General features: G+C 42.0%; 1 protein-coding gene across 1 annotated transcript; it reads left to right on the top strand.

The window, feature by feature from the left end:
* Positions 1 to 781: 781 nt before the first annotated feature.
* On the top strand, positions 782 to 17,215 carry LOC139372873 (zinc finger protein 79-like). The gene is made up of 3 exons (XM_071112726.1): positions 782 to 1,113; positions 12,959 to 13,207; positions 15,233 to 17,215. Exons 1-3 carry the CDS (start codon positions 1,011 to 1,013, stop codon positions 16,162 to 16,164), a joined length of 1,284 nt encoding a protein of 427 aa, XP_070968827.1. The 5' UTR covers positions 782 to 1,010; the 3' UTR covers positions 16,165 to 17,215.
* Positions 17,216 to 18,464: the final 1,249 nt, after the last annotated feature.

Genomic DNA, 18,464 nt, shown 5'->3' with positions numbered 1-18,464 from the left:
TGAGAAGGTCATGTTATTTCATGCTAATGCTAATTAATTATTTGTGTAAAACTAACAATGAAATACAACCCGGACTCATCCTCTGGCTTAAAAACAGAAGTTCAAACTCTTGCGCTATGGTAGTGTAACCGATGTGAAATGGCTAGCTAGTTAACGGTGTTCGCGCTAAATAGCGTTTTAATCAGTGACGTCACTTGCTCTGAGACCTTGAAGTAGTAGTTCCCCTTGCTCTGCAAGGGCCGCGGCTTTTGTGGAGCGATGGGTAACGATGCTTCGAGGGTGACTGTTATTGATTGATGTGTGCAGAGGGTCCCTGGTTCGCGCCCGGGTATGGGCGAGGGACGGTCTAAAGTTATACTGTTATAGTAGCTCAATGTATGCAGGGTTGGGTGGGTTACTTTCAGGGTGACAGCTGCACTTAAATAAAAAAAAACTACTTTTTAACTAGGCACGTCAGTGAAGAACACATAAATGGATTAACATAAATGTACAGTACCAATCAAACGTTTGGACACACCTACTCATTCCAGGGTTTTTGTTTATCTAAAAAAACAAACGATTTTCTACATTGTAGAATAATAGTGAAGACATCAAAACTATGAAATAACTTTCAAGCAATGTATAAGAGAGTTATACTCCAGTCCAGTAGGTGGCGGTAGTGCAACATTTATTGGATGTCAACAGCCGTTAAACATAATCGAAGAACTCACCTGTAATGTGCCACGTCTACCACAACCTTTCCTATCGTGTTATCACTACAGCATTTTAGGAAGCCATTGTTCAAAGTGTGTTCATGCATACAGTACAATGGGAGGGGGGTGTGGCATGCACAGGAGAACCAGGAAGTTGATCTCTGCCGTCTATTTAGGACTGGGATCCAATTCGGAGTTAACAGATTAACAGTGAGGACAAACCTAGTCTGCCTTTCTCCTTTCACATCGAGTTCAAACCTTCAGTCACTGGGTCCTGATTGTGACAGTGGAGCCCAGTTTGCACTGCAGGATCCAGAGATGGCATCAGTGAAGCTGGAAGACTGCAGTCAAACACTGGAGCTGAATGTCAACATTAAAGATGAAGAAGAGGAGGAGAAGATTGGGAAATGTGTCAATCATGGTAAAAGCAGGCACTATCTTCGTAAATTAGACCTCCATAATTTATGACCCAGTCTAATGCTAGGTTGAATTCTGCTTCTATCGGGAATGGCGTCGTGTGGGAGAGCGGTTTGCTGATGTTAATAACGTTGTGAACAGAGTGCCCCGTGGTGGTGTTGTTATGGGCAGGCATAAACTACGGTCAACGAACATGATTGCATTTTATCGATGGAAGTTTGAATGCACAAAAATACCGTGACGAGATCCTGAAGCCTACTGTGAGACCTTTAAAAAATGGGCATCTGGGACCAAGAGATGCATATCTGCATTCCCAGTCGTGAAATCCATAGATTAGGGCCTAATTAATTTCTTTCAATTGACCGATTTGCTCATATGAAGTGTAACTCAGTAAAATCAATGAAATAGTTGCATACTGCATTTATTTATGTTCAGTATACATAGTCTACTACTCAATGGGGTAAACATGAACGACAACAACAAAGGGACACAGTGACCTTCGCTCCCGCTTGACAAGCACTACTCTGGCAACCTAGTATGAAGTAGTTGCCTAGTAGCCATGGCAACCTAGTATGAAGTAGTTGCCTAGTAGCCATGGTAACCTAGTATGAAGTAGATACCTAGTAGCTATTTTCAGGGTGACAACCTTTTTAACTAGGCACGTCAGTTAAGAACACATTCTTATTTACAATGACCGCCTACACCTGGACGACGCTGGGCCAATTGTGTGCAGCCCAATGGGACTCCCAATCACAGCCGGTTGTGATACAGCCTGGATTCAAACCAGGGTGTCTGTAGTGACTCCTCGAGTACTGCGATGCAGTGTCTTAGACCGCTGAGCCACTCAGGAGCGCATGATAACCATCAATCTTTTTTTTATTTTTTTTATTTTAAATAAAGAGTTCAGTTTTATAGCTGAAACTGTACAATTATTTGTGTAAAACTAACAATGAAATACAACCCAGACTCATCCTCTGGCTTAAAAACAGAAGTCCAAACTCTGGCGGTATGGTAGCTCAGTGTACGCAGGGTTGGGTGGGTTACTTTCTAAATGGAATCTGTTACAAGGTACCTGTCCAAAATTATAGTCAGTAACGTAATTTTTGGATTACCTCAACTCAGTAACGTAATCTGATTACATTCCGTTACTTTTAGATTACGTTCCCCCTTAATTAAGAGGCATCAGAATAATACAAATGTATGTTGCCAATTGAATGACGTCTATTGCAGGATAAATCAATGTTAAAGTTTACATTGCTGGCAATATATGGATGTTACATGTTACTTTATGGGTTGGTTATGTATGCCTCTTCCAACCCATTGCTTTCTACTACATATACATTTATACTACTACATATGATTAAATTATATCTTTACATTAAACACCAAAGTCTATCAGAATTCCAGTCATTCCAATAAATGTTATACCCCTTGATCTTCAACAATAGGACTTGGAAGTATAGATTAGCCAAATAGTTTTACCTGAGCACGACCCCAAAACTAAGGACTTATTAGCCAGCTCTACTTTTTATTGTCTCAGAGGACTGATTTAGTTGAAAAATAAATGCTGCGCTCGTGGAATGGCAAAGCTGTCATCAAGGCAAAGGGTGTTTACTTTGAAAAACATAAAATCTATTTTGATTTGTTTAACACTTTTTTTTTTTTTTTGGGTTACTACATGATTCCTTATGTTATTTCATAGTTTTGATGTCTTCATTATACTAAAATGTAGAAAATAGTAAAAATAAAGAAACCCTTGAATCAGTAGGTGTGTCCAAACTTTGACTGGTACTGTGTGTATATAGAATGTATAAATCCCTAAACAGATTGCCCCTCTTTAAGTCTATCAAAAGTGTGCAAGTTTGAGCATGTGTCCATTAGGCCTATGGATGTTTTTATTTTTATCAGCATGAATTAGATTGAGCATTAAAAACCCCACTTTTATTCTATAGGCTGGGATCCACACTATGCTGCTGTTATTCCCTAGGCTGGGATCCACACTATGCTGCTGTTATTCCATAGGCTGGGATCCACACTATGCTGCTGTTATTCCATAGGCTGGGATCCACACTATGCTGCTGTTATTCCATAGGCTGGGATCCACACTATGCTGCTGTTATTCCATAGGCTGGGATCCACACTATGCTGTTGTTATTCCATAGGCTTGGATCCACACTACGCTGCTGTTATTCCATAGGCTGGGATCCACACTATGCTGCTGTTATTCCATAGGCTGGGATCTGCACTATGCTGTTGTTATTCTATAGGCTGGGATCCACACTATGCTGCTGTTATTCCATAGGCTGGGATCCACACTATGCTGCTGTTATTCCATAGGCTTGGATCCACACTATGCTGTTGTTATTCCATAGGCTGGGATCTGCACTATGCTGTTGTTATTCCATAGGCTGGGATCTGCACTATGCTGTTGTTATTCTATAGGCTGGGATCCACACTATGCTGCTGTTATTCCATAGGCTGGGATCCACACTATGCTGCTGTTATTCCATAGGTTTGGATCCACACTATGCTGCTGTTATTCCATAGGCTGGGATCTGCACTATGCTGTTGTTATTCTATAGGCTGGGATCCACACTATGCTGCTGTTATTCCATAGGCTGGGATCCACACTATGCTGCTGTTATTCCATAGGCTGGGATCCACACTATGCTGCTGTTGCAAGAGTGAATTTTTCATGGCTGTCCACTGGTTTCAAAATCAATGATTGACAGGCAACATAAACTTCTTGAATTAAACCATTATTGGATTCAAATACACATTTAGATTTGTGAACAGCCATCCACAACAACCACAATCCGTAAGGCGCTAATAGCTGAATGAGAGAGCAGCAGTGTGATTCACATCAATGCGTTATGTAGATAACAATAATAAGTGATATCCGTATCACTGTAGACCACGGTATCCTTACCTCCAAGCGTTTATTCAAGTTGGATAATTTGGTGTGTCATCATAGTGGTCTCTGACTTGTGGTCATCATCTGGTGTGTCATCATAGTGGTCTCTGACTTGTGGTCATCATCTGGTGTGTCATCATAGTGGTCTCTGATTGGTGGTCAGACTCACTCAGGTGGAACAAACTTAAACATGCGCCTTTCTTACAATGCTGATTTGAATGTCATTGAGAATTGTTTTCTCTTTTTCTTCCAGCAAACATAATTTCTGAATTTAAAAGTAATCCTTGAAGTAATCCTTTACTTTTTCAAAAGTATCGGTAATTTGTTTACAATATTTTTTGCAATCCCTTTACATGTAATCTGTTACTCCCCAAACCTGTATGTCTGGTAGTTGTGTGGTAAGAAAAGGAAGAGAGAAACCCCCCACAGTGCAATCAAACAGTCTAACCTATAGCACAGCGCTTTCGATTCACTTCTTTCCACAAGCCCAATACTTTCCTTTCGACACACCCACTCCCTCATTACTCTGGTCGCTCATTACTCTGGTCGCTCATTACTCTGGTCGCTCATTACTCTGGTCGCTCATTACTCCGGTCGCTCATTACTCCGGTCGCTCATTACTCCGGTCGCTCATTACTCCGGTCGCTCATTACTCCGGTCGCTCATTACTCCGGTCGCCGTATTGAGGTGCAGCCGCCCCCTTCTCCATTACTCCGGTCCCGTATTGAGATGCAGCCGCCCCCTTCTCCATTACTCCGGTCTCCGTATTGAGATGCAGCCGCCCCCTTCTCCATTACTCCGCTCGCCGTATTGAGATGCAGCCGCCCCCTTCTCCTATTGGATGAGCCACCGCGGCTCAACTGGGGACTTAAAAAAGACACCAACTTATTCACACAGGAGAGAATCTGACCTGGAGCTAAGAGGAAGTGAAATGATGCGAAGGCATAAGAATGGCGCTTCAGAGATGTGTGTCCCGAGTGGACACTTCGAACAAAGGTGTGGACACTTCGAACAAAGGTGTATACACACAGTTGAAGTCAGAAGTTTACATACACCTTAGCCAAATACATTTAAACTCAGTTTTTCACAATTCCTGACACTTAATCCTAGTAAAAATTCCCTGTCTTAGGTCAGTTAGGATCACCACTTTATTTTAAGAATGTGAAATGTCAGAATAATAGTTGAGAGAATGATTTATTTCAGCTTTTATTTCTTTCATCGCATTCCCAATGGGTCAGAAGTTTACATACACTCAGTTAGTATTTGGTAGCATTGACTTTAAATTGTTTAACTTGGGTCAAATGTTTCGGGGAGTCTTCCACAAGCTTCCCACAATAAGTTGGGTGAATTTTGGCCCATTCCTCCTGACAGAGCTGGTGTAACGGAGTCAGGTTTGCAGGCCTCCTTGCTCGCACACGCTTTTTCAGTTCTGCCCACACATTTTCTATAGGATTGAGGTCAGGGATTTGTGATGTCCACTCCAATACATTGATGTTGTTGTCCTTAAGCCATTTTGCCACAATTTTGGAAGTATGCTTGGGGTCACTGTCCATTGGAAGACCCATTTGCGACCAAGCTTCAACTTCCTGACTGATGTCTTGAGATGTTGCTTCAATATCACATAATTTTCCATCCTCATGATGCCGTCTATTTTGTGAAGTGCAGCAGTCCCTCCTGCAGCAACGCACCCCAACAACATGATGCTGCCACCCCCGTGCTTCACAGTTAGGATGGTGTTCTTTGGCTTGCAAGCCTCCCCCTTTTCCCCCCAAACATAACGATGGTCATTATGGCCAAACAGTTCTATTTTTGTTTCATCAGACCAGTGGACATTTCTCCAAAAAGTACAATCTTTGCCCTCGTGCAGTTGCAAACCGTAGTCTGGCTTTTTTTATGGCGGTTTTGGAGCAGTGGCTTCTTCCTTACTGAGCGGCTTTTCAGGTTATGTCGATATAGGACTTGTTTTACTGTGGATATAGACATTTTTTGTACCTGTTTCCTCCAGCATCTTCACAAGGTCCTTTGCTGTTGTTCTGGGATTGATTTGCACTTTTCGCAACAAATACGTTCATCTCTAGCAGACCGAACGCGTCTCCTTCTTGAGAGGTATGACAGCTGCGTGGTCCCATGGTGTTTATACTTGCATACTATTGTTTGTAAAGATGAATGTGGTACCTTCAGGCATTTTGAAATTGCTCTCAAGGATGAACCAGACTTGTGGAGGTCTACAATCATTTTTCTGAGGTCTTGGCTGATTTCTTTTGATTTTCCCATGTCGTCAAGCAAAGAGGCACTGAGCCTTGAAATAAATCCACAGGTACACCTCCAATTAACTCAAATGATGTCAATTAGCCTATCAGAAGTCTGCCTGAACAGTTGTTAAACAAATTACTTGTCATGCACAAAGAAGATGTCCTAACCGACTTGCCAAACTATAGTTTGTTAGTAAGAAATTTGTGGAGTGGTTGAAAAACGTTTTTTAATGACTCCAACCTAAGTGTATGTAAACTTCCGACTTCAACTGTACCTTTTGTCTCCTGAATACAAACTGAGTAATCATATTCATAGGTCTACATGCTCTTTTGAGAACCTTGATGATCTGGAAATGGAGGTTGAGCCAGTCCAGGATTAAGTGGGCCTACCTGTGGTAGACAGGTGTAGTCAGTGGTACTTGAGTAAAAGTAAAGATGCCTTCATAGAAAATGACTCAAGTGAAAGTCAAACAGTCAAATACTACTTGAGTAAAAGTATTTGGTTTTAAATATATTTAGTAAAAGTACAAGTGTAAATGTTTAAAATTCCTTATTAAGCCAACCAGGCCTCATGTTGTTGTTGTTGTTTACAGATAGCCAGGGGCACACTTACACACTTGGACATCCTTTTACAAACAAAGCATGTGTTCAGTGAGTCCACCAGATCAGAGGCAGCGGGGATGACCAGGGATGTTCTCTGTTTAGTGAGTCTGTCAGATCAGAGGCAGTAGGGATGACCAGGATGTTCTCTGTTTAGTGAGTCTGTCAGATCAGAGGCAGTAGGGATGACCAGGGATGTTCTCTTGATAAGTGTGGGAATTAGACCATTTTCCTGTCCTGCTAAACATTCAAAATGTAACGAGTATTTTTGGGTGTTAGGGAAAATGTATGGAGTAAAAAGTACATTTTCTTTACTGTAGTGAAGTAAAAGTTGTAAAAACAAAAATAGTACTTTACACCACAGGGTGTAGTTGAGACTTCCAACGTTTGCCCTGAGAATCCTATCAGACAGGTAGGAGTCAGACTTTTGGAAAGCGTCGATTCTTGCTTTTTGGCACACCCATACGTTTTGTCAAGTTGGGGAAAGAACAAACTGGGAATGGTTATATCTGTGTTACAAAGTTTCGAGAAGTGGAATTGTTTAGATTTTTTTTTGCTTATCCACCGCCCAGAGGAAGCGGATGCTTCAAGTCACGCGGCTCGGGTCTCAACCTGTGGCGTGCTTTGCTCTCCGGAGTAGGGCCCCGCTCAAAGGGGGGGGATCAGTGGGGTAGAGGGGTATCAAATGAAAAGGAATATTCCTAGTGTTTGTTGCCAGCCGTTTGGTGAGACATAGACCCGGTGGCAATGGCGTGACTGAGAACCCTGTTTGTCTTGAGCTTTGACCGAGTTGCTACCTGAAAAGGTTAGGTTATATTTGGTGTTCTGCGAGGGCCTGTGTTCTGAGTTCATTACGGTGCTTTAGGTGCCAAGGATTCGGACATGTTGCAGCAGTGTGTAGAAGAGGGATCCCACGATGTGAGGAAAGTGCAGGAGGGCCTAGTCAGAGGGAGTGTACAGTTGGGATACAGAAAGCCCTATGTCAACTGTGGGGTTGCCAATGCAGCTGAGGATCTGAACTGGCTTGTGAGAGAGACTGGTTGAAATTGTCATTTTGAGTGGGCAGAACGTTTCCTATGCTGAGACAATAAAGAGAGTAGAGGGTAGCCCAAGGGCAAGGGAGCCTCCCAGTGAATTGGTCTGAAAAGAGAAAGATCCAGAGAGGATGAGTTTTAGTAAGGTTGGATATGTTGCGTTTATAACCATGGTGATGAACTGCACTGCACTGGTGGAGTGGAAATCACAGAAGGGACGTGTGGTAGTTGCAGCAGCAGAGAAATATTTGGGTGTGAGATTTTAGTATAGAAGATCTACAGTCAGTTTTGAGGGAAGGGGTTCCATCCTCCAAGGCAGATGGCCTGTTGTAGGATCATTTAGGGCTAAAGTGGTGGGTTCTGGGGGATAGTGTGTAGGTGCAGGAATAGATGGTGCAATTTTAAGATTTTCACATTCTCCTTTCACACATAGTATGCACATACATTTATACTGACTACACACCCACTCTCATACAAGCTGCTGCTACTCTGTTTATCTTATCCAGTTGCCTAGTCCCCTTACCCCTATACATATCTACCTCCATCACTCCAGTATCCCTGTCCCCTTCCCCCTATACATATCTACCTCCATCACTCCAGTATCCCTGTCCCCTTCCCCCTATACATATCTACCTCCATCACTCCAGTATCCCTGTCCCCTTACCCCTATACATATCTACCTCCATCACTCCAGTATCCCTGTCCCCTTACCCCTATACATACAGTGCCTTGCGAAAGTATTCGGCCCCCTTGAACTTTGCGACCTTTTGCCACATTTCAGGCTTCAAACATAAAGATATAAAACTGTATTTTTTTGTGAAGAATCAACAACAAGTGGGACACAATCATGAAGTGGAACGACATTTACTGGATATTTCAAACTTTTTTAACAAATCAAAAACTGAAAAATTGGGCGTGCAAAATTATTCAGCCCCTTTACTTTCAGTGCAGCAAACTCTCTCCAGAAGTTCAGTGAGGATCTCTGAATGATCCAATGTTGACCTAAATGACTAATGATGATAAATACAATCCACCTGTGTGTAATCAAGTCTCTGTATCAATGCACCTGCACTGTGATAGTCTCAGAGGTCCGTTAAAAGTGCAGAGAGCATCATGAAGAACAAGGAACACACCAGGCAGGTCCGAGATACTGTTGTGAAGAAGTTGAAAGCCGGATTTGGATACAAAAAGATTTCCCAAGCTTTAACCATCCCAAGTTGCACTGTGCAAGCGATAATATTGAAATGGAAGGAGTATCAGACCACTGCAAATCTACCAAGACCTGGCCGTCCCTCTAAACTTTCAGCTCATACAAGGAGAAGACTGATCAGAGATGCAGCCAAGAGGCCCATGATCACTCTGGATGAACTGCAGATATCTACAGCTGAGGTGGGAGACTCTGTCCATAGGACAACAATCAGTCGTATATTGCACAAATCTGGCCTTTATGGAAGAGTGGCAAGAAGAAAGCCATTTCTTAAAGATATCCATAAAAAGTGTCATTTAAAGTTTGCCACAAGCCACCTGGGAGACACACCAAACATGTGGAAGAAGGTGCTCTGGTCAGATGAAACCAAAATTGAACTTTTTGGCAACAATGCAAAACGTTATGTTTGGCGTAAAAGCAACACAGCTGAACACACCATCCCCACTGTCAAACATGGTGGTGGCAGCATCATGGTTTGGGCCTGCTTTTCTTCAGCAGGGACAGGGAAGATAGATGGAGCCAAATACAGGACCATTCTGGAAGAAAACCTGATGGAGTCTGCAAAAGACCTGAGACTGGGACGGAGATTTGTCTTCCAACAAGACAATGATCCAAAACATAAAGCAAAATCTACAATGGAATGGTTCAAAAATAAACATATCCAGGTGTTAGAATGGCCAAGTCAAAGTCCAGACCTGAATCCAATAGAGAATCTGTGGAAAGAACTGAAAACTGCTGTTCACAAATGCTCTCCATCCAACCTCACTGAGCTCGAACTGTTTTGCAAGGAGGAATGGGAAAAAATGTCAGTCTCTCGATGTGCAAAACTGATAGAGACATACCCCAAGTGACTTACAGCTGTAATCGCAGCAAAAGGTGGCGCTACAAAGTATTAACTTAAGGGGGCTGAATAATTTTGCACGCCCAATTTTTCAGTTTTTGTGTTAAAAAAGTTAGAAATATCCAATAAATGTCGTTCCACTTCATGATTGTGTCCCACTTGTTGTTGATTCTTCACAAAAAAATACAGTTTTATATCTTTATGTTTGAAGCCTGGAATGTGGCAAAAGGTCGCAAAGTTCAAGGGGGCCGAATACTTTCGCAAGGCACTGTATCTACCTCCATCACTCCAGCATCCCTGTCACCTTACCCCTATACATATCTACCTCCATCACTCCAGTATCCCTGTCCCCTTACCCCTATACATATCTACCTCCATCACTCCAGCATCCCTGTCACCTTACCCCTCCCTATACATATCTACCTCCATCACTCCAGTATCCCTGTCCCCTTACCCCTATACATATCTACCTCCATCACTCCAGTATCCCTGTCCCCTATACATATCTACCTCCATCACTCCAGTATCCCTGTCCCCTTACCCCTATACATATCTACCTCCATCACTCCAGTATCCCTGTCCCCTATACATATCTACCTCCATCACTCCAGCATCCCTGTCACCTTACCCCTATACATATCTACCGCCATCACTCCAGTATCCCTGTCACCTTACCCCTATACATATCTACCTCCATCACTCCAGTATCCCTGTCCCCTTACCCCTATACATATCTACCTCCATCACTCCAGTATCCCTGTCCCCTATACATATCTACCTCCATCACTCCAGTATCCCTGTCCCCTTACCCCTATACATATCTACCTCCATCACTCCAGTATCCCTGTCCCCTATACATATCTACCTCCATCACTCCAGCATCCCTGTCACCTTACCCCTATACATATCTACCTCCATCACTCCAGTATCCCTGTCACCTTACCCCTATACATATCTACCTCCATCACTCCAGTATCCCTGTCCCCTTCCCCCTATACATATCTACCTCCATCACTCCAGTATCCCTGTCACCTTACCCCTATACATATCTACCTCCATCACTCCAGTATCCCTGTCACCTTACCCCTATACATATCTACCTCCATCACTCCAGTATCCCTGTCACCTTACCCCTATACATATCTACCTCCATCACTCCAGTATCCCTGCACATCTAAATATGGTATTGGAACTGACTTTAACTATATATATATATATATATATATATATATATATATATATATATATATATATATATATATATATATATATATATATATAGTATACTTACTTGTGTATTTCCTATTCTTATTTCGCGTCTTTTTTTCTAGTAATATATGGTTATTGATAATTGCATTATTTCGTTTTGAGTTTGCAAGAAAGGCATTTCACTGTGCTTGTGACGTTACAACTGAACTTTAAACATCTTTGGTTGTAGTGGGGGAACAAGAAGTTCCGGGAAGGCCGGAACTAGAAACCTTTTGTGTCCGTTTTCCCATGTATTACTACAGGTATGTAATTGTACGTTTAAACTGTCTAATATCAAAATAACATGTCATAACGTTCCAGGTAACAAATGATCACGTTTGGTAAAGGTTGTGTGTTATTTTGCTTCAAGTGAGTGGAAAACGTGGCTAATACAATTTTATACGTCAGTCAATGAACATATATAATTTATTAAAAGGTCATTTCATAATTTATTTTCGATTTCTGAGCTCCTTTTACATGTTATTGGTTTTGTGTAAAATTCGCGAGTTTGTAAAATGGCTGGGACAGCTCTGTCTGCGTGCGGGCAGTGCAGATGCACCAGAGAGCGACAATTCCACGGTTGCCCTACAGTTGTGAGGCTAAATGCAATGTTTATCTTTTATTTTTGTTTAAAAAAATTACATGTGTAATAATATTCGGACACATTGTATTTCACGTTATAGATAGAAACAATAGTTTTTTTTGTAGATGAAATAATACAGTGAAGATGACGTTATTCAAGAAAATTATTCATCGTGCTTCCTCAAACACTGCAACCTTAATGGCTTGAGTCATTTATGCATTGATGTAAATGTAGGAAATCTACTATAGGTTAAGTGCACTTACGTTGTGTAATTTAAAGTGTGCACTCGTCTAATGTGAAATAATGTTTTGTCAATTGTTACGAATCCCTTTTGGCCCGACAGTCTAGGGGGGATGGTAATGAGACCCGTAACATAACTCATGTAAATTATAATTGTGACAAAGTAAAAGTGTGAACGTAATAACCAGGACAACTGAAATCTACCGTCAAACTCAATGTTTATTTGATAAACACACGGTAATGGGGGGGGAGCAGGAAAAGGGGCTGAGCTGGACCCAAGGAAAGAAACAAATATGCAAAAACACCCCTAAGCTAGACTAGCCTATTTCAACAACAGCTAACTAACTAATCAAAATACAGTGGGTGGTCCGCCCAGTTCTAACTAGTGTATTTAACAAAGTTTACCTACGGGTAGTGTATGCCCATGGGCGACTTGTCTTGGTTTCCCCTTTTCCCACCAGCAAACACCATAAGCAAAAACAATACTCACAGGAGATGACAAAGGGATTTGGAGGTGCTCAAACAAAAGAGAGGTTAATTAATACACAGAGAGCGAGCGAAGAACAGAGATCTACAAACATGGCATTTACAAAGAGATTGAGCTCCAGAGCAAACAAATGATGGGGTTTTTAAACCATGGGGAAGGGTAGGAAACAGGAGGAGGTGTGTCTTCTGATTGATGGGTTGATTGTTGACTGATTGGGGAGTGATGATTTTCACCTGTGAGGGGAGAAGGAGAGAAAAGAAACACACACACACACAGGATACACACACAGGATAATGGTATCCGTAACATCAATGCATAGCAACCTGATTCATTGAAATTCGATAATTGAACAAGGAAAAAACTAAATATTTTTAAGAGAATAAAGTAAGTGCCAGAACTGTCAAGACAATAACTTTTGTGTCCGTGTCTCTTTGTTACTACAGGCCAACGCGGATTAAGTCTGATTCCGGTAACATCCACAGTGAGGACAAACCCAGCCTGCCTCTCTCCTTCCACACTGACTCCAAACCTTCAGTCACTGGGTCCTGATTGTGACAGTGGAGCCCAGTTTGCTCTGCAGGATCCAGAGATGGCATCAGTGAAGCTGGAAGACTGCAGTCAAACAGTGGAACTGAATGTCAACATTAAAGATGAAGAAGTGGAGGAGAAGATTGGGACATCTGTTTCTCATGGTAAGAGCAGGTTCTAAGTGTGTGTTGTTTATTTCAACTTCCCACTGTGTATGAAAAGTTGCAGTAGAACTGTTTCATGATGAACTGTTTCAATGAGAAGGTAGATGTTGTTTCATGCTACTGAGACTTGCATGGTTTGACACCAGTATTGTCAGCATGTTTGATTCACTGGTCTATCTGGAGTGATCAGAGAGTAGACTAAAGAAGTGAAGTAGACAAGGTCAACTTTCTCCCCAGTCTGTGGTACTGAGTATTCTGGAACAGGTTTTCATCAAGGATCTCTCTGTACTTTGCTCCGTTCATATTTTCCTCGATCCTGACTAGTCTCCCAGTCCCTGCTGCTGAAAAACCTCCCCACAGCATGATGCTGCCATCACCATGCTTCACCGTAGGGATGGTGCCAGGTTTCCTCCAAATGTGACGCTTGGCATTCAGGTCAACATTTTGGTTTCATCAGACCAGAGAATCTGGTTTCTCCTGGTCTGAAAGTCTTTAGGTGCCTTTTGGAAAACTCCAAGCGGGCTGTCATGTGCCTTTTTTACTGAGGAGTGGCTTCGTCTGGCCACTCTACCATGAAGGCCTGATTGGTGGAGTGCTGCAGAGATGGTTGTACTTCTGGAATGTTCTCCCATCTCCACAGAGGAACTCTGGAGCTTTGTCAGAGTGACCATCGGGTTCTTGGTCACCTCCCTGACCAAGGCCCTTCCCCCCCGATTGCTCAGTTTGGCCGGGCGGCCAGCTCTAGGAAGAGTCTTGGTGGTTCCAAACTTCTTCCATTTAAGAATGATGGAAACCACTGTGTTCTTGGAGACCTTCAATGCTGCAGAAATGTTGTTGGTACCCTTCCCCAGATCTGTGCCTCGAAACAATCCTGTCTCAGAGCTCTACGGACAATTCCTTCAACCTCATGGCTTGGTTTTTGCTCTGACATGCACTGTCAACTGTGGGACCTTATATACACAGGTGTGTTCCTTTCCAAATCATGTCCAATCAATTGAATTTATCACAGGTGGATTCCAATCAAGTTGTAGAAACATCTCAAGGATGATAAATGGGAACAGGATGCACCAGAGCTCAATTTTGAGTTTCATAGCAAAGGGTCTGAATACTTATATAAATAAGGAATTTATGTTTTTTATTTTTAATACATTTGCAAACATGTCTGTCTCTCACTGTTCAAATAAACATTAAAATGACAGACTGATCATTTCTTTGTCAGTGGGCAAACATATAAAATCAGCAGGGGGATAAAATACTTTATTCCCTCGCTGTATGTCGCCCAATAGAGCCAGAAGAGGACTGGCCACCCCTCAGACTGGTTCCTCTCTAGGTTTCTTCCTAGTGTTCCTGTGTTCTGGGGAGTTTTTCTTAGCCGCTTTCTTATTGGTGTTTTTAAGCTGGATTTCTGTATAAGCACTTTGTGCCAACTGCTGATGTAAAAAGTGCATCAAATGTATTTGATTGACATGTACAATGAGTGTACAAAACATTAAGAACACCTTCCACATGTTGAGTTGCACCCTTCTTATGCCCTCTGCGTCAATTAGTTTGGGCATGGAATCTACAAGGTGTGGAAAGCTTTACACAGGGATGATGGCGCATGTCGACTCCAATGCTTACCAGTTGTGTCAAGTTGGCTAAATGTCTTTTGGGTGGTGGACCCATTCTTCACACACACAGGAAACTTTTGCACATGGAAAAACCCAGAAGCATTGCATTTATTAACACAAACCGGTGCGCCTGGCACCTACTACCATACCCCATTAAAAGGCACTTCAATATTTTGTCTTGCCCATTCACCCTCTGAATGGCAGACATACACAATCCATGTCACAATTGTATCAAGCCTTAAAAATCATTTTAATTCGTTTCTTCATCTACACTGATTGAAGTGGATTAAACAAGTGACATCAATAAGGAATCATAGCTTTAACATGGTCAGTCTGTCATGGAAAGAGCAGGTGTTCCTAATGTTTTGGCGCTCGGTATATATCACACCAACTGATTATTCTGTTGTTCACACAGGAGACCATGTTGAGACATTCTCCACATCCAGAGAGCAACAGCAGGAAGATCACAGAGCTAAGAGGTCTCACCACTGCCCACATTGTGAGGAGATTTTCCCATTTCTATCAAAGCTAAAAATACACCTAAAAATGCACACAGAAGAAAATCTGTATTCCTTCATTGACTGTGGGAATAGTTTCACAACATCAAGGGCTCTGGCAGTTCATCGGAGAGTACACACAGGAGAGAAGCCTTACAACTGCTCTGACTGTGGGGAGAGTTTCTCTCAACAGAGCAATTTAAAAAAACACCAACGTATACATACAGGAGAGAAGCCTTACTCTTGCTCGGCCTGTGGGAGGAGTTTCTCTCAACAGAGCAACTTCAAAAAACACCAACGGATACACACAGGAGAGAAGCCTTACTCCTGCTCTGATTGTGGAAAAGGCTTCACAACATCAACTGAGCTAACAGTTCATCAGAGAACACACACAGGAGAGAAGCCTTACTTCTGCTCTGACTGTGGAAAGAGTTTCTCCCGATTGGATACCTTAAAAGTACATGAACGTGTACATACAGGAGAGAAACCATACTCCTGCTCTGACTGTGGAAAATGCTTCACAACATCATCTGAGCTAACAGTTCATCAGAGAACACACACAGGAGAGAAGCCTTACTTCTGCTCTGACTGTGGAAAAAGTTTCTCCCAATTGGAGAAGTTAAAATGTCACCAGCGAATACATACAGACCAAAAGTCTTACTTCTGCTCCGACTGTGGGAAGAGTTTCACCCGATTGGATACCTTAAAATGTCACCAGCGTATACATACAGGAGAGAAGCCTTACTTCTGCTCTGATTGTGGGAAGAGTTTCACCCGATTGGATACCTTAAAATGTCACCAGCGTATACATACAGGAGAGAAGCCTCATCAGTTCTCTCAGACCAGCTAAGAGTAAAGTCATTAAATCACTTCATTCTCATCTCATAAATGAAGTGGTAACAGTGAATTTGATAACATTTAAGAAAGAATAAAACACTATTGGGATCCTATTGTTTCTCACTGAGAGAGAACTGTGCAGAGGAAAGGGAGTGTTATAGAATGTTAGCCTCTTGTTATTTTGCTGATCAGTGAGCACCTTGTCAGTTGTATTTATTTATTTATTTAATTTAGCTTTTACTCTAAAGATATTGAGAGTACCTTGAATTTGCCCTTAGGGTTGAGTGCCCTCTGAGGCTTCTCACATTGTAACAATGTAGTCTGATGGCTGACTGGGTAGTACTGCTTCCTTCTGTAGTTTTCTGTGGAAATGAGCTGGTAGACACAACATGTGTCAGAGATGGTGTGATGATCAGTTCTCTGTTGGGAATGAGCTGGTAGACACAACATGGGTCAGAGATGGTGTGATGATCAGTTCTCTGTGGAAATGAGCTGGTAGACACAACATGTGTCAGATAGAGATGGTGTGATGATCAGTTCTCTGTGGAAATGAGCTGGTAGACACAACATGGGTCAGAGATGGTGTGATGATCAGTTCTCTGTGGAAATGAGCTGGTAGACACAACATGGGTCAGAGATGGTGTGATCAGTCTTCACCATTAGTTTGGGTGGATTATTTTGTTTTACTACGAAGTAACTTTTGTTTTAATGATACACATACTTTGAAACGACTACATGTTTATTAAATTGTCTTAATAGATTTATTATTTGTCATCAAATGTATTTGGTTAACTGCATTGAACTTAATATGCTAATTAAAAATAAATATTCTACATGAATTTGTGCTGGTCAAACTTTGGGTTATCTATACAGACAATGCAATGTTTTTTGTTTAATTGATGTTATTCAAACTAATTTAAATGTCTATGTATCTACTGAATACATGTCACTACACCTCTACATGCCAATTAGCTAGTCCCCAGTATGTTCTACAATGCATACAAATCATGTTTTGTAGTATAAAGGACATGTTTTCATATTTAAATAAATGTTATTTTATTTTGTAATGTGTTTTCTATGGTGCCAGAGTCCAGGGACAATATTACTACCACAATTCAAGTATGATCCACTTACTATTGGGGAATGGAACCAGAGAGGAAGCTTGTGTTACGCTTTCCCTGCCTCATTATTCAGAGTGGAAGAGCTGTGAACTCACCTGTGGTGGCCCACGTCTACCACAACCTTTCCTAGTGTGTTAGTAAGCACCACAGCATTTTAGGAAGCCATTGTTCAAATTGTGTTCATACACACAGTAACAATGGGAGGAGGGGGTGTGGCCTGCACAGGGGAGGACCAAGAGGTTGAGCTCAGACTTCTATTTCGGACCCTACCCAGAGTTGACAGTGAGGACAAACCCAGCCTGCCTCTCATCCAAACCTACAGTCACTGGGTCCTTATTGTGACTGGAGCCCAGCACCTCTACTTCCTGCGGCAATGCTAATGATTATAACGTTTCCTCATGAGCATAGCAAGTATCCATGGTAGTGTTTATGTTGTGTCATCAGCATAACAGGTATTTAATATTAACAACACCTTCCTAATATTCAGTTGCACCTTTTTTGCCCTCCGATCAGCCTCAAATCGTAGGGGCATGGACTTTACAAGGTGTCGAAAGCGTTCCACGGGGATGCTGGCCCATGTTGACTCCTATGCTTCCTAGTTGTGTCAAGTTGGCTGAATGTGCCTGGCACCTGCTACCATACCACGTGCAAAGGCACTTCAATCTTTTTGTTTTGCCAAAAGTTACTCTCAACTGCAGCGGCAGCTGCTGATTGGCTGAATACCCGGGTCGCGAGATGGTTCGTTGTCAGCAAAGCGGCTTGACAGAACTATGATGCCACGTTTTCGAACCACAGGCGTGAGAACTCGAGCTGTCAGATATTGAAGGCCAAGAGTTTCAAATCGTTTTACCGGAACACGTCTTAACACTTGAAATGATCGTTTTTCACTTATTTCAAGTGTCAAATTTTTAAAAAAATTGTACACGTGATTTAAAAAAAACATGTCCAGTGTCTGTTTACAGGCGATTTGAACACTTATGGGCATGTTTACATGCGTTCATTACTCCTGTTCAGCCTGTCGGGTAAGGAATGACGTTTTTGTAGTCGTTTTTGGATAATTGCCGAAAACTTAGTTGGTAGCTAACGTCACAATTTATGATTTTGTTTTTTATTTTTAAGCATTTATGTATTGCACAAAGGTGTCTTATTTTCAATTAAGCTAGCCATAATTTGTCCTTGTCTGAAGTATTAA

This window comes from Oncorhynchus clarkii, chromosome 18, assembly GCF_045791955.1.
Source record: "Oncorhynchus clarkii lewisi isolate Uvic-CL-2024 chromosome 18, UVic_Ocla_1.0, whole genome shotgun sequence".
NCBI lineage: Eukaryota > Metazoa > Chordata > Actinopteri > Salmoniformes > Salmonidae > Oncorhynchus > Oncorhynchus clarkii.
This window is presented reverse-complemented; position numbering and strand designations above follow the sequence as displayed.